We start from the raw sequence: 23,304 nt of genomic DNA, 5'->3' as shown, positions 1-23,304 counted from the left end.
CTCAGTTGCAGCATTATTTTATATCCTTGCTGACTATCTGTTATTTGCAAACTCTTAAGTTTTGCTAATCCGGTGGGTGGTAAATGGCGTCTCACTGTTCTTTTAATTTGTGTTTCCCTAATTATGAGTGAGCTTGAGCATTATTACATGTTTCTTGGCCTGTTGTGTGTCCTCTGCTGAGTGTTTTTGTCATTTTTATAGACACTTAGAGAGTTATAGACATTTTTCTTATACTTTGGATGTTCTCTTTTTCTTGGTATACTCATTATAAATGTATTCTCCCAGTTGGCAGTTTGTCTTGTAATTCTGTCTATCCATCCGTCTGTGAAGATACATTTATAATTTTGCTGGTTGAATTTATCAGGCTTGTTCTTAATGTTTTTTTTTTTTTTTGTATATTGTTTAAAAAAACAGTTTTTAAACCTGAGATTATAAATATATTTTTCTGTATTTTCTTGTAAGCATTTTGCAGTTTTGCCTATCATGTTGAAATATCAATCCGTGCTCAAATGATTCTTGGGCATAATATTAGGTAGAGATCTATTTTTCTTTTCTTTTCTTTTCTTTTTTTCATAAGGATAGCCAATTGTCCCAGTACCACTTACTGAACAGTGTGTCCTTTACTTACTGATTTTGTTTGCATGGGTCTGTTGTTGTTCATTTTGACTTTCTTCCAGGATCAGCAATCTACCTTTCTTCTGCCCCCTATATTTTACAACCTTTTAAACTCAATTCTGTCATACACTTGTGGATTTGGATATATGTAATATGATTTTAATAATTTTTCATCATTTTTATTCTGCTATAATATGTATCTTGTCTAATCACCAAGAATGCATTTCTGTTTTTTCATGTTAACTCCCTTTGTTGATGGTTTTTCTTAAAAAAGATCCCATCATTTTCTTTTACATTCTATTTATTGATAGAATTGGAAGAACAATTGAAAAAGTTGTAATCTTTAATTTTAAGATCCAAAAGGGAAACTTTTAAATACACTTCTTAAAAATAAATTAAAAATAACCTGCTTTTTTCTAAAAGGTTAGTAGAGTATTTTGCTTAACACCTTAGAAAGCTTAACATTTTTTAGGCAATTTAATTCTGTACAAGTAGGCAGCATATTATGCTTTGTTTGAAATCCATTAAGTATTAGTCTTACCATGCTGTTGCTAACTGATCTTCTTTATTTTTTTTTTAGATGATTGGAATCCATTTTCATATCCATACAAGAAACTGGATTATGGAAAGTGGGAGCTTTATATCCCACCAAAGCAGAATAAATCTCAACTTGTACCTCATGGATCCAAATTAAAGGTACTTTCTACCCTCTTGTTTTTATGTGAACTTAGTTTATTTTTGTTCTGTTTTCAAAGTTTGATTGAAAATATTAGAATGTAAACTGATGCATGATAATTATGGGAGAAACAGTCTAAATATTCAAATAGAGGAAAATTTATGAGAAGTCATCAACACATTGTGTTATATTGGAACTGTATGTTTGGTAAGGTACTAAGCTTATTAACTATTATTATCAACTTTGGAAACTATATATAAGGAGTGATTGAGTAATTACAGAAGTGTAACTTGAAAAAAAGAAAATTTGATACAAAAATGAAAACTGTCTTCAAAGCAGCAAATGTAGAGAATTTTTACCTGTAAAGAGAGTCTTGATAAAATTGATTTTATGATGAGCCACATGAATGTGGGAGGCAATCCTGTGTGTTGGAGATCTATGCATTTGGGGGACATGACTTTCCTGGTGATTCTTCTTTCTGGTCTTGAACATCAAGGCTCTTGTTTCTCCTGTTCTTCTGTATTAAGGTTACCTGGATTGGCCTAGGGACCTCCTTGTCAGAGGCAGACTGAGCGTCCTCCACATACCCACTGCTTTGCCTAACTGTATGTTTCTGTATTCAGAGTTTACAGAACCCACACAGCTCTCTTCTCTTGTCGCCTCAAGGGAAGCTGGAAGGATGGGTCTGATAGCCTGGATTACAGATTTCAGGCATTTGGTTATATAACTCCTCTAACATTTACTTGAGTTTATCCCATGCTAATAAAATTATATAATGTTTCCATGTCCCCTTATTTCTTTCCCTTCTTTGGACATATGATTGCATTCAAAGCATTTATCATGACAAATCCTATGACTAAATTATTATTTTTATTGGTGTTCGTTATTTAACAATATTAACTCAGTTAAAGTAAAACCAAAATGTATCGTGTAGTTGTTTTGCAGTTTTGTTTTGGTTTGGTTTGGTTTTTTGGTCGTCTTTTTATTTTATTTCTCTTACAAATCATGAAATTGTAAGTGTATCAGAAAATTACTGAAATATTGCCACACATAATATAGTTACCAGAAGAGTGTATTGCCTAGAATAAAGAGACTTTTTTACATGGGATAGCAGCCAAGGTTCTTCTTAATCTATAATGAAAAGGAGACAAAGTAGCTACTGTATACAATAAGAGGGATTTACATTTAATATAAATAATCCCTTCCAAGTCAGTATAAACTCCACAAGAATAGGGGCCTATGCTGTTTTGTTTCCTAATACTGTCTATTCTTAATTCTTGGAACAGTGCTTGGCACAGAGCAAGCACTCAAGAAGTATTTATTAAATATTAGAGCCACTGTTAGGCCCAGTCCTTGAAAGAATAAGCCAAAGAGCTTGATTCCTGTATAGTTATGTGGCCTGGTTTTAGAAAACTCTGAGGCAAGGCAACTGTTATACTGGTGTCATTGTCACTTTAGGTCCTATGGACATTTGTTTTTTTAAGAACTGAACTTATTAATTTTTTTTTCCTTTTTAAATTTGTTGGCCTCTTAAATTTGAAAACTTTATGAGTTCTGACACCTTACCTACTTCTTGTGTTAAATGGTGACTGAATTAATTTTGACAAGTCGTTTTTATACATGGGGAAAAGTAATTGATTACCGAGAATGAATGATTATTGATACATACAAGCAATAAATGGTAAACATTTGCCTTTCCCATCCAGCTCCAAATCCGTTATACTTTTTGCTATGATCTGAATGTTTGTATCCTCCCAAGAAAACATATGTTGAAATCCTAATGCTTGATGTGATGGTACTAGTCAGTAGGGCTTTGGAGGTGCTTCAGTCATGAGGGGGCAGCCCTCTGAATGGGATTACTGCCCTTATGAAAGGGGCTCCAGAGAGATCCCTAGTCCTTCCATCATGTGAAGATGTAGGAAGTCTGCAACCCTAAAGACGGCCCTCACCCGTCCAGCCTGACACCCTGATCTCAAACTTCCAACTTCCAGAACTGTGAGGATTCTATTTCTCTTAGGTGTAGGCCACCCAGTCTATGGTATTTTGCTATAGCATCCGAAGCAGGTTAGGATGCTTTGTCCAGGATGCTATGTACTATACTATTCTTTCTTTCAAAAATTTAATTGACTTTGATGGGATGAAATGATCCTATGATTTAAAAAAAAAAAAAAAAAAAAAAAAAAAAAAAAAAACAATTGTAGAGGTACCTGGTTGGCTCAGTCAGTTAAGCATTGGACTCTTGATTTTAGCTCAGGTCATGATCTCCTGGTTCATGGGTTCAAACCTTGTCGGTCTCTGAGCTGTCAGCACAGAGCCTGCTTGGGATTCTCTGTCTCCCTGTCTCTCTGCCCCTGCACTGCTTGTGTGCACGTGCTCTCTCTCTCTCTGTGTTTCTCTCTCAAAAATAAATAAATAAAAGTAGCTTTTACCTTTTCACTTGGCTTTGAAAATCAGCATCTAATGTAAATAAATGTTCAACAAGTATCAAGTAAACTGTTGTGGAATCTTTCTTCATTATTATTCTCTTAAAATTTCAGTGAAGATAATTAACTGGAAATTTAGGTCCAAAATATTACTCATAGTATTTAGATGTTTCAAATGGTGAGGAAACATTTAGATGGTGTTATAATGTCAATATGGTGATATAATTAGTTTTTTATTTATGGGAAATGATGTATCAAATTTTCTTTGGAGGAGGGGTTAAGTTCTCTATTAAAAATCAACTAACTTGAGGTTTTTGGCCTTTCTATCTGAAGTATCCCTAGATAGTCTATCTTGGTAATTAAAATTCTTGTTTTAAATTGAACTTGAAAATTTATTTCAGTTCACAAGGGATTGACCTTTATAACTCACTTGAGGATGTTTCTCTTATGAATTATCTGGTAACCATTAACAAAAAAGAAATGTTACCTACCATTGAGATAATAGCTTTGTTTTCTCTGTAAAACATTTTTCAATTGAATGCTTTGGAAGAAAATACTAACTGCTTATGTGGTCATGTAAATGTCTCCTTTCTATGTTTGTGAATTTACCAAATAGAAAATATTTAAAAATATATATATAAGGCTGGGGCGCCTGGGTGACTCAGTCGGTTGAGCATCCGACTTCAGCTCAGGTCATGATCTCATGGTCCATGAGTTTGAGCCCTGCATTGGGCTCTGTGCTGACAGCTCAGAGCCTGGAGCCTGCTTCAGATGCTGTGTCTCCTTCTCTCTCTGCACCTCCCCTGCTCATACTCTGTCTCTCTCTCTCTCTCAAAAATAAATAAACATTATAAAAAATTAAAAAAAATTAATATAAGGCTAATTAAACTTTCAAGACTCTAGAGATATAAGGAAAGAGTAGAAGACTGCATTCCTGAACAATGTTTTTTGTTTGTTTGTTTATTTTTCCAAAAGGCTGTTTTCAAAGTTGAGCATACAGGGGATTCACTCCAGAGTTCAAAGGAGAGTGGGGTGAGGGGGCCTAGTAGCATCCAAAGTAACAGCCAGGTAACAACCCTGTCTAAGCCATAAGGAATAAGGAATCAGTTACTGGAACACAGAAAAAGAGTTGGCCATCTTGAGAGAAGCACTGAGCTTTGGTGAGACACATAGTTTATCCATGGCAACCTTACAGGGAAGGAGCCAGGGAATAAGGAAACAAATACGCTCATGTCTCATTCTTCTCCTTCTCTCTGACCTCTTAACTGGGGCTACACATTGACCAAACCCAATGAGAAACCAGTATTCTGGAGAATATGGTCCACATGAGTCAGCATCCTGGGGCAGAGAGCTAGGTGAGAAGTGGATCTGTCCATACTAGTAAAAAGTAGTTCAGGAGGTCAGTAAAGACCTCAGGTCAAGAAAAAATAAGAGATCAGGGAAAGTAATTCTGGAAGGTGGGTTCCAGTGAAGAATTCTTGTTCTTTTCTTCTGATTCCCATTTTCTTTTCTCATTCCTTTTTTTTTTTTAATTAAGAAAAAAATATTTTTGAGAGAGAGAGTGAGCGAGCACATGCGCAAGTGTTAAGAGGGACAGAGAAAGGGAGACATAGGATCCAAATCAGACTCTGTGGACAGCAGCCAGCCTGATGTGCGGCTTGAACTCATGAACCACGATATCATGACCTGAGCCACTGAAGTCAGACACTTAACTGAGCCACAGGGGTGCCCCTTCTTTTCTCATTCTAATTAATGCTCAAATGACTAGCAATGGCAATGAGAATTGTCTTCTCATTTTTTAGTGTTTAGGATCTTTGTGTATTTTAACTTTTCCTTCCCAGTCCGTTACAAAATGAACTAGAACAGAAGTTTCTTGATCCTAGACCTTTAATATTTTCAGAGGATTCATGTGTTATTCAGCTTGGGATGTCAGAACAAAACACCATACACCGGGTGGCTTAACCAAAAGAATTTTATTTTCTCACAGCTCTGGAGGCTGGAAGTTCAGATCTGGGTTGGGTTCTGATGGAAGTTCTTTTCCTGGCTTGCATTTGACTGCCTTCTTGCTGTGTCCTCACATGGCTTTAATCCCATCATCGGGACCCCATGCCATGACCTCATTTAAACCTAATTATCTCCCAAATGCTCCATCTTTCAATACTATCACAGTGGGGATTAGGGTTCCAACATGTGAGGTTAGAGGGGAGCACAATTCAAAGCAGATCATAATGCTTTTCTAATTATATTAAGATGTTACGCAATGATTGGTAGAAAGGGGAATAAAACCCAACACCTATATTTGCAGTTTTCTTAGATAAGACACAATGAAAAAAAAAAAGAGATTGCTTTACATTCATATTTAATTTTATCCTCATAAAGTAATAACATGTGAGAAGGTATTGTTATTATATTCTTATTTCCTACATAAGTACACTCACCTGTGGGTTTGAATTGAGACTTGTCTCACAGCAAAGCCCATGCTCTTAACCATTATTTTACAATGCCTGTTAGGCTAAGGGTTCACAGAGAAAAGAAGGAAAAAAAAAAAGTGATACACAGGAAATAAAACTGGAGTCTCAGATTTATCAAATCATCTTATACTATATTTGTATTTGCTTTTTTTGTGTGGAAACTATTATCCCCAATTTCAGGATGCTGTGAAAGAGAGTATTGAAGTGATCTTCTCTAAGAATAGAAAGGAGATACATAATTTGTAGAAGGTTTGGGTTTTAGGGGGTAAAATATAAGATTTGTTAAGTAAAGTGAAACTAATAATTGAGATCTGGAATGAGTTTACTAGACAGAAGGATGCCATTGAGTATGGGGCAAGGATGTGGTGTGAATTAGTGAAAAATTAGTGAAAAATTTTTTGTATCTGAATATTTGATTAAGAAGGAAGTGTTCATGTGTGCATGAATGCTCACCACTGCATTATTCAAATAGCCAAAAAGTAGAAATGTCCATCAACTTATCTACAGACGATGGTATATTATTTGGCCATGAAGTACTGATACATGAATGAACCTTGAAAATGCTATGCTCAGTGAAAGAAGCCAGTCACAAAAGCCAAATTTTGTATGGTTTTGTTTTTATGAGCATCCAGAATAGAGAAAAACATAGAGACAGAATGTAGGTTAGTGGTTGCCAAGAGCTGGGAGAGAATGGGGGTTAACTGCTAAGGAGTATACGGTTTCCTTTTAATGTGATGGAAATGTTCTGCAGTTAAGTCATGGTGATGTTTGCATACCATGAAACCTTGTGAATATACTAAAAACCACTGAATACTTTAAAGGGGTGAATGTGAATTATTTATCCGATACAATAAAAAAATATGTATTTATTAGTCTTTGTCCCAGTTCTTGGCATACAACTCCTAAAATCCTTGGGTGGGGGGTGGGGGAGGGAAGAAGGTAAATCTCATAAAGACTTTACCTTTCATTTCTGGAATATTTTCTTGTGTTATTTCTTTACCAATTTCCTTGTCCCCACAGTCTTTGTTCACTGTTTCAGGAATTTCTAATTCCTGGATATTGAGTCTCCTAAGTTTTCTTATCTTTTTCTATCAAGTTGCCCATCATTTTGTCTTTCTGTTCCACTTGGAGTAATTACTTTAGCTTTCAACTACTTTCATTTTAATAATCACATTTTTAACATTTCTAATAACATGTTTCTGTTCCCTCCCTTTTTCATAAATTCTGTTATTGTTAAATATCCAAATATACTTTTATCTTTTTGATAATATTAGATATTTTCTTTTATTTTTTCCTCGAGTATACTTGTATCTTTTTAATAACATTAGATATTTTGTTTTATTTTTTTCCTCAAGTTTGCTTCTTACTTCCTGACTTTCTTCTCTTATTTTTTTTCCCCCTAGATTTTATTTTCATGGGTTTCTTTTAGTCTCTGTCTTTCATTTTGCAGGCTGTTTCCAAATGCCTGGTGATCCATGGCTATATAATCATATTTTAGAATGAGGCAGGAAAGAACTTTTGAAAATTCTGTGCACATGAACAGAGCTTTATTCATGGTAAGCTTCACTATTGGGTAGTAAGAAAGTGAGGCAGCCTTTAAATTGTTAACAGTAAGTGGTTTTTCTATGGGATCTCCCACCCTCCCCACCCCTTAACCAAAGATGAATCTTCCAGTCCCCTACAGGGGGGGTGGTTGGAAGGGGTGTGAGTGTACCTGGTTCTTGGCATTCATGGATGAAGACAGGGAAAGTGGAGGAGGGTTCCACCTTGAAAGATGCTACTGAGACCATCTTCCTACTTTCAGTATGTGAGTCAGTTCTGTCATCTGCTGTACTCATTGTTTCTGGAGACTTCCTAGTTCATTGTTTTTTAGAGCATGAACCTCTAGTCTCCTGTTTGAGGGGTAAGAGGTGGTGTTTTGGAGGGATATACATTTATCTGTACAGGTTAGGGAGGTGTGCTCCAGAGCCCACGGCCCCCTTATTTAACACTGCATCTTACTTTCTTCCATAGTATTAGGAGCCCACAGATGCCGAGTCTCCTAGAGGTGCTGTGAAGCAAGCTGACTAGCTGTATTCAGGTTCTTCTTCCACAATACCCCATTTTAATTTTTTGCCTTGGTTTTTAACCCTTAAGCTACTTTCTGTCTTTCAAAGTTTTGTTGAAATTACTGGTCTCTTGTTGCCTCCTTCTCTTTTAATACTTTTTGTGTTGCTTTGCTGTGATTTCAACAGGCATTTGTTAGGCTTGTCATTTTTAATTCATACCTCTAAACACCCTTTTTTAAATTAAAGAAGAATACAGTACCTCTGCTGGATAGAAGAATATTTTATAATTCTGGGGCCTTGGGGTCATTATATTCTCATGGTGTGCCATGATTATAAGATTTTGGTCAAACTGATTATTTCTTGCTTGTGATGTCTTTACATATTATTATACATGATAAAGATTTTCCTCTTTATGACCCACAGAAAATCCTCTACTCACTTCATTTGTTACCTGGTTCAACTTAATCAACCTTTAAGAACCTGAAACATCTAATTTGTGAGAGAATGCATAGTTAGAATTAGATACTCCTTCCCTTACCACAAAGATTCTAATTCTTTGTGTTTTCAAAATACAATATGAATGTTAATAAACCTAAATAGCATACCAGGACATGGTCTTCCTCTGTAGATGAGAATAAAGACTTGTTAATTGATTCATTTTTTTTTCCTGAAGTTCTCTAAAATGTTGATAGAAAACACAAAATAAATGTGTAAATTTCCAGAGGAGTCTATTTGCCTGTCTAAAGACTAACTCTGCTTGCCTAGAGCAGATGGGTGAGGTAGAAAGTGGGAGTGTTTTTTTCTACTTTGAGTTTGTTCCACATTAATTTCTTTATCAAATTTTGCTCTTTCTCTTTCTTAATATATTAGTTAACATATATTTTATTTCATGTTTTCTGCACATGACGTATTGTAGTGTCTTTCCAGATGTATGTGGAGAGACAAATGATAAAATGCCTGCACCTTGAGTTTATTGTCCATTTTGAGAAAACTCTCCATTAACAAATGGGTGGGCTTGAGCATTCTGTGGCTGGGAAGGAAGTAGAGGAATATGCTTATATTTTTTTGAGATGGTCGTGGCAGTAAAAGAGGAGTAAGTAAATGGCATATATGGTTGTTTCTCTTTTTTTCTTTGTTAGTGGTTTAGTTCTGTTCATTTTTGGCTAAATATTAATGGGGCCAAGAAGGAACCCAAGAGAGAACATGACAGGGAGAGAGGACAAAGAGTTATAGATAAATTTGGGGGGAAGTGGACAGATGGAGAAGAATAAAGGTCACAGGTTTAATAGTCAGGGAATGATTATGGGAAGAGATGCATTTTAAGTTTGGGCTTGTGGGAGTTAATAGATGCAGATTAATGAATAGTTGTCTGGGGTCAATTAGAGAATAAACGTCTGTAAAGTCAAGCAAGATTTAGCAGGAATTAGCAGTTCTATATAGGAGACAGTGACCAGTTTGACTGACGAGAATATCATATATATAGGGAGACTTAAAAAAAAAAAAAAATGGATAATCTCTTTGAGGAGATTATACATTGAAAATGTGCAGGATAACATAACTGCTAAACTTTTTTGCTTTTTTTTCTTTAATTCTGCTTTTTTTTTAAATCCATTTCTTAAAAATCTCAATAATTTTTGGGGGGCAACTGGGTGGCTCAGTTGGTTAAGCATCCAACTTCAGCTCAGGTCATGATCTCACGGTTTGTGAGTTCGAGCCCCACATCGGGCTCTGTGCTGACAGCTCAGAGCCTGGAGCCTGTTCTAGATTCTGTCTTCCTTTCTCTCTGCCCCTCCCCCACTCACACTCTGTCTCTGTCTCTCTCAAAAATAAATAAACATTTAAAAAAATTTTTTTAAATCTCAATTTTTAATAATGACCAACTTACTCTTTAACTCTGCCTCCCCCCATTTTGACCATTAGTGATCTTATTTTTCCCTCATAAATATTCATACTCTCTCTTCTATAACATGTAAAAATAACTTCATTTTCAATTAACAAAAATTTGCCACTATTAGTGGACCCTGAATATTTTCTCTTTTTTCTCTTGTATGGTAGGGATTCCTAGAAAGAAGAACCTACTGCCATAAGCATGTGCTCTTTCCAGATCCCCACATCCCATTCATTGGTTTCTATCCTCCCTTACTCTTAATAATAAAAAATAAAATAGTACAAATAACTGGGTGGTGGCACGTTTAAACTTAAGACCTATGAATGAAGCAATGTAAATCTCCTCTACCATTAGAAATAATTTGAACTGTATATTTGTATCAGTATTTCATATAAATTGATGTGAGTTTCAAGTGTGTCATGACGTATGATAGGGTCTCAATCTTCTGCAGTTTCTGAGGGATCATTTCTAGTTATTCTGTTGGGAAAAAATACATCCATTTGCTGTATACTACCTGCCAACTCAAAACTTGTCATAAGTCTTTGTTTTTGTAGTTTACTTGTTAACACTTTTTTCCTAAGCACATTCCATAGAAATTCTTTCAGCCATGGCTTGAGGTCTTATGTATTTTATATTCGTTAAGGATTAAAATTTCCTTATGGATATATAGATTCAGAGTTGTTTAGATGAACCTAAGGGAAGGTGGGAGGAAAGAGGGAAGCAAACCATAAGAGACTCCTAACTATAGAGAACAAACAGGGTTGATGAAGAGGAGGTGGGTGGTGGGATGGGCCAAATAGCTGATGGGTATTAAGGAGGGCACTTGTGTGTTATATGTAAGTGATGAATCATGAAATTCTATTCCTGAAACCAATATTATGCTATATATTAACTAACTAGAACTTAAATAAAATTTTGAAAAAAAAATAGAATCGAAGTGGTTTGCTTTTAGCGTGTTGAAGACATTGATGCAGTTCTCTTATATCCAGTGTTACTGATAAAAATCTTGATTATTTTATTCTCATTCCTGTGCATGTAATTGGCCTTTTCTCCTGGTAGTCACTTAGATTTCTTCTATATCCTTGCTATTGTAAAAATGCCACTACCATCTACGTTAACACATGGTTTTATTTCTTACTCTTTTCCTGAAATGGTCTTATCCTTGTAACTCATCTTCTTCGTGGTTCTCATTTTTTCCTCAGTCCATTTTCATATTATAGCTACAGTCATCATTCTAAGAGTTTAAATCTGCTCATATTATCTGCTTTAAACTTGTGATGAACTCTCCCAGTCCTTGATTTGGTTATAGCCTGGGCTTTTATACTGTGTCTAGAAGCTGACCTGGGGAGTTTTCAGATTCCCCAGTACTCACTTGAAATAAGGAGATCCTTTCTCTGTTTTATAGTTGTGCTCCCATGTATGATTATGTTTAATAGCTTTTCTGTTTTGAGAGAATTGAACAATACTGGTCTCTAGTTTAAATTCTGTACTCCTTAGCTTGACATACAAGGCCCTCCATGTCCTGGCCTCTGGTTTTATCACATGATTATTCCCCCTTTTCTCTTGTCTGTCAGAAAACTTAAAATTAAGTGAAACATACAATGGCAATAACCATCCAACTCCAGAGTCCTACACCATTATCTCACCTCCTTGCCCTCCAGCCTTCTTTCCTCCTGACCATTTTCTTTTCTTTAATTTTTTTTTTTTTTACATTTATTTATTTTTGAAAGATAGACAGAGAGACAGAGCACAAGTCGGGGAGATGCTGAGAGAGAATGAGACACAGAATCTGAAGCAGGGTCCAGGCTCTGAGCTGTCGGCACAGAGCCTGACGCAGGGCTCGAACCCACGAACCATGAGATCATGACCTGAACTGAAGTCGGACGCTTTACCCACTGAGACACTCAAGTGCCCCTCTCCTTTGGACCATTTTCATTGTAACTGCTGATTCTTTCTTTTTCATTTTGTTTTTAACTATTACATATTTTTTTAATTTTAAGTTTTTTTTTCTCCTGTTTTAGAAGTAAGAAAAAATTAAATGTATATAAATTTGTGAATTAGGGCTTCAAATTATTTCAGGTCAAGACCCAAAATGTTGTTTTAACATTTTACATCACCTGTGAGTAAACAGATGGTGCCCAAATCTTTTTCCTTATTGTTCAGAACCAGTTAGGAGGCTACAAAATGGATTTACTATGGGATGTGCCAGAGGTCCGAATATTTAGATGAGTACTATGAAAAGGGAAAAGTCCAGTTATGGGATAATGTCACTCTTATTGTACCCCAAACTAATCATTCTATGTTATTTCTCTCCTGGTGAGACATGTCTCGTCTCTGTTTTAGACAATTTCCTCATTGAAAACTTTTTCTAACCTTGAGGAATATTTACTTTTGATACAATGAAATAGAAATGTGGGATGTACTATTACTATATCTCTGTCTATTTTGCTTAAGCTATAATAAATTATCAAACCAGTTCTGTTTTCTTTTTTAGATATATAGATGAAATCTTACTACAGCTTGTTTGCATTAAGCCTGATTTCTGTGCATTGGAGTTTTCCATGGCGGGATGAGGAGCAGCGTGGATGATGTAGTTTTGTTTTCCCTTTTCATTTTCAGGCTAAAGCCCTGTAGAGGACGAGGTGGTTGGTGAGATGTTACTGGCAGTACAGGGATTGCTTTCTGAAGTCATTATGAATTAACAGCTAATGGGTAGCGTTCTTTGGTAGCTCGTTTATAATTGAGTGCAGATAGATGAAAATCAAACACAAAGGGAACTCAATTTTATCATTAATTTTGACTTTGTTTAACGGATGATTTCTGGGCACCACAGCAGCCTTTCTAATTTGTCTGTGTATGATGAAGAAACTAATCATACACAGCTCAGAGAACAAATAACATACGTTTTCCCAAAAAGGTCACCTTCAGAGACAAGCACAAGAGAAAGAATCTTATAAACCTGTTGATTTTTTTTCATTTTCTCCTATGTTTTACTCTTCCTTCTAAGAATTCAATATGTAAAACAATTATTTCATAATTTAATATATGCAGTGATTGATTGTAAAGAATTTATAGCCTAAGCTAGGCTATAAATATAATCAGTTTGTTTCTTTATAAAAAGATTCCTTTATTTATTTTATAGAACTTACTGTGTGCCAGGTGTTAAATACTTTATAAATATTAATTCGTTCATTTCTCATAGCAGCCCTATAAGGAATGTCCTATAATCATTATTCCCATTTTTCAGATGAGGAAAATGAGGCACAAAGAGATTACATCACTTGCCCAGTCACATAGCTAGCTGATAGTTGGTACAGCTGGGATTCAAACCCAGGAAGGCTGACTGTAGAGGTTGTGTTCTTAACCATTATGCTATGCTGCTATAATTTGCTAGTTTAATTATAATTCCTGTGACTGCTTGAGAACTTTACTTAAAAATACTACCAAGCATAACCCTTGGCTTTAATAATAAACCTTTGCAAATTTTGATATGTTTTTACAGTACATGTTTTTCTATGAGCAAGTGGCAATGACTGTAATAAATTTGGGAGAACAAAAAAAATCATATCTTTTTTTAATTGTTAGGAGCATTCAATAGAACTTATGCTATTAGTCATATACATGTATTTATATATAATATATATACATTTCAAGTTAGGTATTTTTTTTAAATTTTTTTAACATTTATTTATTATTGAGAGACAGAGAGACACAGAGCGTGAGCAGGGTAGGGGTAGAGAGAGGGGGAGACATAGAATCTGAAGTAGGCTCCAGGCTCTGAGCTGTCAGCACAGAGCCCGATACAGGGCTCGAACTCACAAACTGCAAGATCATGACCTGAGCCGAAGTCATTGGCCCAACCAACTGAGCCACCCAGGGGCCCTGCAAGTTAAGTATTTGATGGAATCATGACTACTAATAGATGACATCATGATATCAATGTGAGGGCAGCTTACAATGAAGGTTTTCAAAGGAAGATAGGCACACAAATTGAAACGGTTTCATCTTATGATGTTGCTAGCCACTGGGTACATATGTATGCGCGCGCACGCGCGTGTGTGTGTGTAGATGTGTGTTGGTAGGTGTGTGTGTAGTTGGTTTTATAGCTATGTAAGCCAAAACATTCTAAAGTAAGGTGGATTTTACTTTGTCCTTTTTAAATCTAGACTAGTCCTATACCTGGTGTGAACATACATCCATGTCATACCTCTCTGGCTAGACCTGTCAGCTTGGGCTCTGATGAAGGGACAAGTTTCAGAAAGCAAGGATCTGGTGGTTGGGTTAGACTATACATGGTACCTGGAAGTCCATCAGTGTCATTATAGAGTCAAAAAACAAAGAGACTAATATATCTACCAAGAAAAGCTGAGGATAGAGCATGAAAGAAACCCAGTCGTTTATAAAGCTGGTGTGGGTAGACAGAGGATGGTTGGAGAAGTCTGTAATTAATGTGGTTAAAGAAACAGAATAAGGTGTGACGTGAGCCGGCTATGGTGAGTGAGGTTCCACCATGCTGTTGCTTTTTATTTATTTATTTTTAATTGTAATGTGTTTTGCTGGCCCAGCACTACACTGGGTTGACTTTATTAAGGTTTGGCTCAGTGGGACATAGGAATCTTTCTCAGCTATCATGTTAGGTAAGATATTGGTTATTTGGCTTTGTCAAGCACCAAGATAGCAGTGTCTTAATCAAAATAGATGATTTCATTTCTCTTCAAAGTAAAAGTTCAGGTCAGTAGGTGTTCTATGGATAGTCTGTGATGGGTTTCCTTGTTACATCCTATCGGTCTTCTGTTGCCAGGTGTGTTACTCACACGATAAAAAATATTTGCCATCTCTGTGTTTCCCACAGAAAGAGGAAAACAGGTCAAGGCATTCCCATTTAAGGTTGTGAACACATCATTTCTATACACATCCCTTTGGTCAGATCTTAGTTTCGTTGGCCATCCTAGCTACAAGGAATGTTGGAAAATGTGGTTTTAGCTTGAGGGCCATTTGTCCAGCTAAAATTCAGCAGGTTCTGTCTTCAAGAAAAAAATGGAGGATTGATTTTGCAATGCAATTAGCATTTACTGTCATAGCCATTTAAAAGGAACTTTTTAAGGAAATGGAAGAATTAACCTTGTGCTAGAAACTTTTATTTATTATCTTATTTTATTTTAGTTTTTACTTTTTATTTTTTTTATACTTCCCAGATCAACTGTAAATAATGTTGTCCTTTAAGACTTAAAAAAAGTTTTAAAACTTTCATGAGTTCAATCATTATAATTTAGAAAAAGAATGGTGTTCTTAATAGTAAAAAAAAGAATTTAGAGGGTACAGCTGATAATAATAATATACACTCAAGGATATAACTAGTATTAATAGTGTACAACTATAATGACATCCTTTAGATCATTGTAAACTCCAACATTAAACAAATAAAGTGAAAGTAAAATCCTAAAGCGATCTGGAATTTGTTAGACAATACTATGTGGGGCTTAAAATGTTTCCACTTTTTGAAGGATGTCCAAATTATCATGAATTGTTAGTCTCACTTTTAATGCTGTGCTATTTTTAATTTGACAACAACTTCTGCACAAGAGTAGGATTTTAATGAAAACACTGCATGTAAATATAGCAGTGTGTGATGTAAAAGCATACTGAGCATATTTTCCAACTGGGCAGCAACCAGGCTCTAACCTCGTTTTCTCGAATAGCAAAATTGAGCATGTAAGCTGACTGCCTCTATAATGGAGGATTCATAGGACAGCTGGATGGGTACATTTGAGATACCTACAATTTAAGCTTTAAGAAGAATCATTTTCCTCCCCTTTTTAACAAACCTAAATAGGTATTGGCTCTAATCATTTCTTTTTTGTTTTGGTGGTGAGCATTTTTAAATATACATATTGAATTCATCCTCTTCTGAAATAAATTTGTAGGAACATCAGATTAGAAGGAAAATGTATGAGTCAGCCTTTATCTGTAAAATTATTGTAATTAATGAAAGGACTTAATTTTTTTTTTACATAGTGTTAGAGCTTTAGAAAGAAAACTGCTTTTTAGAGCTGGTAAATTGGTTAAACATTTTATTATTATTTTTTTAAAGGTCAAGCTTTTTTTAATTTAATACTGGTTGAATATTTTAAAGGTAACCATTAGTAAACTGAATCTTACTAAAGAGTTATAGTCTTAAATTGATCTACTAAAAGATATTTCAGGGAAAAATCATAAAATAGGACAGAAACACTTTAAAATGGTTCAGTTGTACCCATGAGAGAATATTTTATTTTTGTATTTTAAGTTTATTTATTTATTTTGAGAGAGAGAGAAAGAAAGAGAGAGAGTAGGGGAGGGGCAAAGAGAGAGGGAGAGAGAGAATCCCAAGCTGGCTCCATACTGTTAGCACAGGGCCCCACGTGGGGCTCGACTACCATGAGATCATGACCTGAGCTGAGGTCAAGAGTTGGACACTTAACTGACTGAGCCACCCGGGTGCCCTGAGAGAATATCTTAAAGAAAAATAATTTTGGTGATTTCAGTACCCTCCTAGGAGACCTGTTAGCCTACTGGCCTCTCAGTTCCTTCACCTCCTCTGCTCAGTGGTCTTACCCTTCTCTCAACTCACTCCCCTCAATTGCGTGGCTGTCAGTGGGTGGGTACCATAGTGATCACACTACAAATACTGTCTCCCCCCCATAAACTCTCCACTCCCCAATTCCATGCCATCTACCTGCCATGTTCACAACAACCTGTGTAACAGTACCCTAAAGCACTGGTTCTCAAATGTTAGCATGGGCTTGTTAAAAGACACTGCCCAGGGTGTCTGATTCAGTAGATCTGGGATGAACTTGACAATTTGCAATGGCCAAGTTCCCAGATGAGGCCGGTGCTGCTAGTGTGAGGCCCACACTGAGAACTGCTCAAAGGACTCTGTTACTGTGTAGCATTTGCCCCTAGTTGTTATTGCTTTAAAAAACAGGATTGCATCCTCAAATCTTATTTCTTTGTCTTTCTTTTTTTGGGTTTGTTTGTAGATCTCAAAGTCCCTTAAAAAATGTGATTTTTTTTTTGGATTAGTTATATACAACTGTTTTAATTATGATTTTGAAGAATATGGGCAAGGGGCGATAAGAGAGTGCTTGAACAGAATTTATATTTTATTTTGTTGAGCAGGGAAACTCTCCATTAAATCCCTATTTTCTTACTACCCAAAGTATGCTCTTTCACTGCTCCACGTCAAATGATGCTAATTGGTGACACTTATATAATCACAGTTGTAGAATTCCTCAGCCATTTTCCCATAATACAAGATTAGGACGTATGGATTCATGTAGTTACTTTATATTAAGCCAGTGCTGGGAGCCCTGCTATAGCAGTTTTCTTAAAAGCAAAGCATCTGGGAGGAAGTTGGAATAACTAAGTCAGTGTTTACTAAGAGTTCATTTACTATTTTGTTAACTAGGTGTCATGATGAATTATTTTATATAGAGGTGGGATAAAGGACTTTGAAATATATAAGTTTATTATATGCCATTTATGGCTTTGAGCAAGTTACAGATCTGAGCCGTTTGGGTATTCCCAAGTTTGCATTAAAAAAAATGTAACTTGTATTTCAAAAATTTTTCACATAAATGGTACTCAAGTAGATGTCAGTTTTTTTTTTTTTCGTATTTATAATAAATAGGAAATATGGTGATTGTTTTTATTCTCTTAAGGTACATATTTAATTATTTAAATTTTTGTCCTTTCATAATCCATCTATAGAACAAATCATCTTTTTGAGTATACTGCCCAATAACATTATTCATCATAGTACCATGTCTCACCTGAATATCCAAATACATCTGCATGCTGATACCATGTGACATTACTCCTGTGAACTCTGCCTATTAGATGGTTCGGGCTTTACATCCATGCCAGTACTACCTATATTTCAGAGGATAAATTTCTCCACGTTCTCTTGAATCATGGTAAAAGCATAATGCACATAAATATGGACTCCAGCCAGACTGCTTGTGTTCACTTGCTGTTTCCAGCACCTACTAATGGCGGTACCTTCAGCTAATCATTCTTATATCTCAGTTCCTTCCCCTAAACTGGGATTAATAATAGTACCCCATAGACTTGATGAGGGTATAAAAGCATTTACAACAATGCTTGGTACTAAGTTAATTCTCTGTAATATCGGCTATGTATTTTGCATGCAAGTGCTCAGAGCCATATTTCAGTAATCAACATCTTTGCAGATTTTGTGAGTGCAGGCCAAATATTTTATAAATCTAAAATAGGGCAGTACCTGATGAGTCTGTAAATCAGCATTGTTCTTCCTCCTTACAAAAATGCTGTTTCCTGAGATTCAGCTGTTGTGTTCATGGGCTCACCCACCAATGTCTAAAAATTCATGAGTGTTTGTAAAAGGTGCGTGCTTTGCCCAGCACTTATTCCTATAAAGGATTTTATGTGCTTTTTGAGCATTCATTTTATTCAAAGTTTACATTTTAAGAATCTTGAAACTATGTATAAAATCTCTGTACAACTTTAAAAGAAATCTTAATGAAATGTTATGGGAGAGATCAAGGAGACGGTGAGACCAAAATGAAACTACCACAGTGAAGATGGATAGAGAATCCTTAATGAAGAAAGGAACCATTGGAAATGAGAAAAGCTAGTTGTTTTGAAACTAATCAAATACAAGGACTGGATGTGAATGATCAATAAGATCTAATCAATGTGAAAAAGCATATCATAGGAAATGTATTAAACTGTGAGCACTGGAATGAATTTGGATACTGTTCTCATATTGCACACACGTTTTTGTCCATTCGATAACCAAGAGAGCCTTTCATATTTCGGTGAAGACAATTCCCTTAGTCTTTTCAGTGACCTCTAACAAGTCACAAGAACAAATTTGGCTGTTTCTGCTTTTATAACTCCTGAAGATTATCAACTATATATTGACTTGACATGTAGTACAATATTTTTTGTGTTTTATGTAGTTGTCCAAACATAACTACGCTGAAATTTGCCTAAAAATATAGAAGTTGTCTTAATTTATCATAACTTATAAGTAATATACAGATAAAGCAAATTTCTTAGGCTAATGAGTAATGAGGAATGTATTCTAAAAGGAAGATGCCTTTGCAAAAGGATCCTTAGCTTTAATGTGATTCAAATTTATTAAACAGTAGTTCACACATGTAAATTGTATAATTACCAAGCAAATGTTTGCTTTACTTTAAGTGTTTTATATTGTTTGTAAATGATCCTTACTTGTTTATGAGAAGACTTCTACTAGACTTACATGTAGGATACTAATTAAAATTAGACTAAACTCTGAAAATAACAAATACTTGAAAATAGGGATTTTTATAATTTAGACTTATTAGGCAGCCCTGTTTTGCTGGCCTAATTAGCTAAAAAACATTTTTACCTAGAAGAGTAAATAATGAGATTAATATAGTTTAACTTTTTAGTTCTGTATTTTAACAGTGCTTGTGTTCTTCTGGGCTAGGGTGGGGATGAGGAAAGGTAAACTTATACATAAACACAAAGTATTTTCATACATAAACATTCATATAGCACATACAGTCTTTAAGTCGCTTACTATTAACAAAAAAAATCTCTGAATATATTGCGAAAATACATATATCTTTCAGTTACATGTATGAATCAAAACTGTCTAAGTGAGGTAAATCTGAGGAGATTCAAGTATACAGTTGACATTTAATATAAGGACACAAGCTAATTTTTTCAGTTGTGAGACAGAATAATCTTCCAGTCTCCTTATCATTCTCAAAGGGTCTGCCATACTCCTGGTACCCTAAAACTGTAAACTTACAGTTCTTTTATTTCTTGTTTTCTATTACTGTCACATTCAATCAGTTGAGAAATTTAGCTGACTCTACCTATGTGGGATTTCTGGATTATTGTTCCTTTTCACTTGTAGCTTGGGCCTTTATTGCCTTTTGTCTGAATTACTTCAGTGGCTTTCCCTTTCCACCACAGCAGACAAGTAGTTTTCAAAGATAGCTTTGTATCACTATCACAGAGGAAGAGGGATGTGTATTTTTAAACAGCTTCGGATGATTTTGGTGGGTGGCAAGTTTGGAACTACAGGCCTTTTAGAAGTAACTTTGGGCTGGGGTCAGTCAGGCACTTTGGGTATTGTTTCACTATTAGTAATTAGCTATTTGATTTTATATTTGGTTCCCCAGTTTATTTGCTCAATATATTTTACCAGCCCCACCTAATGACTTTGTGAAGATACCTTTAAAAGATAAAAATGATCTAATGATCTGTCATTATTATTTATATCATACTATTGGTTTCTGAAGGATTACTTAGGAAACATAAGTACTTTTTTAGCTGTTACTCAATCCTAAACTCTTCAGTATGGCATTTCAATTTTCTTCATTAATTAATTAATTGTTGCTGTTTTAAACTTTCTTGTGTTCAGCTTGCCAGCTTTTTATTTGGAGGTTTGTGTAATCTTCTAGAATCACATTTTGTTATTCTCATTGAATTTGTTTCCACCTTTGAATATCTATTTTATTTTATTCATTCCCTTTTATTCATTTCCTATTTTATTTTATTCATTTCCATTTCCATGGCCCATTTTCTTTGTTTCTGCCTTTCCACATCCATTTCCTCTTTCAAAATGGCTTAGAAGTCCCTTCTTTAATGAAATAAACCTTATGAGTAAACACCTATTTACATAACCTCAGAATTTACAAATTCTGCTTTTATTACTCTCATTATCCTGTTATTCTCTATTTATCTGTATACATGTAAACCTGTGTGTGCACATACACACAGTATTACTTTCTCTTTGTAATGAGCATCCTAGAGCTTGCAAACAAGAAGGAAACTTTGAGGTCATCTTTGTCAAATATGCTTGATTTAGTTAGGAAAATTGAATTTCAGAGAAGTTATAACTTGCCCAAAATCATGCACCTCTTCATGTTAGTAAGGTCTGTGCCTACAAAATACCAGCTCATACTCATCATAAAATAGATTGTCTGTTGTTGCTTAAAGTATAAATAAGAAAATATTATCAGTATGGTTACTTTTATTTACAGCATGTTTCCTGACTGTGAATAGTCTTCTAATGGATACCATTCTTCCTTTATGAGTTTAAATTGTTAGAGTATTTTAGTTGGAATTTTGAAAAGTATTATTTTGAGTATTCAGTATGTTAAAGGTACTATTTTAAGCATTTTATTTGCTTAACAGCTTGTTCTGGTGTATAGCCCTTATTTAATAGGCCTATGAGGTATAGATACTATAATTATTCCCAGTTTTAGCTGAAGAAAGTGGATGTTAGCTAGATTAAGTTTCTTGTCCAATGTCATAAGTGGCTGAAACAATAATCAAACCGAAATGTTAATCTTCTAGTCTCTCCTCTGCAATATACTGACTTATGTTGAAGTTGGGAGAGTGATAGTAATCAGCTAGCTCAAACTTTATTTTAATTGTGTGGAAACTTGGTGATTTGGCCACATGCTGATCAAGAGAAACAAACCACTTATTTTTAACTGTAATTACATAGAAAGTGGATAAAACAAAGAAATATGGTAAATAGCATTCTGAATAAATAGGTGCCCCGTTTTCAACTGTTTTTACTTACTTGCATTTCTTATTTGAATGTATATGTGTGTGTGTATAACCTGGAACAATTTCACATTCTTTTTAGAATGTATTTTTTTTTTTTTTTCAGAAAGTGATACTGTTGCTGTTATCAAGTTGAATATCTGCGATTTAATGCTAATATCCTTTCTGACATCACTGTGATGTCTTCTTGGTTATAATTTAACTCAAATATTTTTTTACTTTGAGTTTTTTAATTCATTGGCTGATTTTATTTTTCTTGATTTAGAAACTAGGTTATAAACTAGGTTCTTCTTTTTATTTTTTTTTCAAAAGATGCAGTGCCTTTTTTAAAGATTTGATTTAATTTATAAAGTCAATTTTGTGAACATTGTTTTCAGTAGGAAGCCCCCAGGTACAGCATTTAATGTTCATATTTTTAATAACAACTACAGGAAACAGCATTCTGTCTCTGGTTCTTCTGAATAATAAATCTTATTTTCAAATAACAATAAGAACTCACAATGTTTAATAACTATAACATCTGTGGTCTCTGAATTTGTGTTTTTTCAAATTACAGACAGTATAAGATTTCTGTCTTGTTTTTATTCTACAGAAACCTCTTATGGAGAGTTTCATAAGAGAGTTGGAACAGCTTCCATTTTATTATTGTGGATCATGATATTTTTCATAGATTTAACTGTGCTCTTTAGGCAATTAAAATCATAAGGCTAAAATAAACACATAATTTAAAGTTTTTTCTTAAAATTATTTTTTTAAGTAACTCAATAAGTTGTGTCTTTGAATATATCATTTATGTATCAAATAGATATATTTGTGGCAAATGGAGTTATATCTCCCTCTTTTGGAAAGTTAAGGCATGGCATTTAATTGCAATTAAATTATTCTTTATAGATTTTCAGTTTACAAAATTTTCTGAGCATATAGTTGTGAAAATAATATTTTTCTTTGGAATAGTTTTCTTTTGGAATTTTATAACATTAATAAAAAAGTTAAACTTCTGTTTGCACATGCACATATATTTATTTGTTTAAGCTTGAGAACTATAGACCATTTGATGATATGTGTTTGCATCCAGGGAAACTTTATTTTCATATTTGAAATGTTTTCATTTTTACTTAGAGGGTCGATTTTACTTTTTTGTTAAAGCAAAATTATTAAACATGATTTATAATGTCTGTTAAGAAACAGAACTTAAAACAACAAGAAATGGAGAAAGAAAACAGCAAAATCGCTCATCTCCTAACCTCTACTGTTTTAGGTTTTGTGGGTGTTGTTTCTGATCTGTTTCTAGGCATTTATAAGCTGTCTTTCTGCTTGTCACTCTGCTTCTCTGTATTTATATGCTTTGCATTATCATAAATAGATGATTATTCCATGCTTATTGTTTTCCAATTTCCTTCTCCTTTCCCCCACTTAACCCCCCCCCCCATTCAATATATCTTACAAATCTGAGAAGGTACATTAGTATTTTTCTGACTTGAATCAACTCCATACTCATATTAATGAAGTGATGCCTAAAGCTAGAAATTAATAGCATTCTACCTTGGCATAACAAACTATCATAAAAAAATAAAAACTTATTAATATA

The 23,304-nt window shown here is 34.6% G+C and overlaps 1 protein-coding gene across 3 annotated transcripts in view; it reads left to right on the top strand.

Annotated features, from left to right (window-relative positions):
• The window catches only part of GBE1 (1,4-alpha-glucan branching enzyme 1), a 289,236-nt gene that overhangs the window by 87,332 nt on the left and 178,600 nt on the right, over positions 1 to 23,304 (top strand). For all 3 annotated transcript variants that reach the window (XR_006718266.1, XM_045501673.1, XM_045501672.1), the window contains exon 3: positions 1,196 to 1,311. Coding sequence is in view for 2 of the 3 variants with exons in the window: in XM_045501673.1 (XP_045357629.1) it covers positions 1,196 to 1,311 (116 nt within the window). In the remaining variant the exon portion in view is untranslated. The remainder of the gene's footprint in view (positions 1 to 1,195; positions 1,312 to 23,304) is intronic.

This window comes from Leopardus geoffroyi, chromosome C2, assembly GCF_018350155.1.
Source record: "Leopardus geoffroyi isolate Oge1 chromosome C2, O.geoffroyi_Oge1_pat1.0, whole genome shotgun sequence".
In the NCBI taxonomy this organism is placed as follows: domain Eukaryota; kingdom Metazoa; phylum Chordata; class Mammalia; order Carnivora; family Felidae; genus Leopardus; species Leopardus geoffroyi.
Note: the sequence above shows the minus strand (reverse complement) of the source record. Positions and strands in the feature narration are given on the sequence as shown.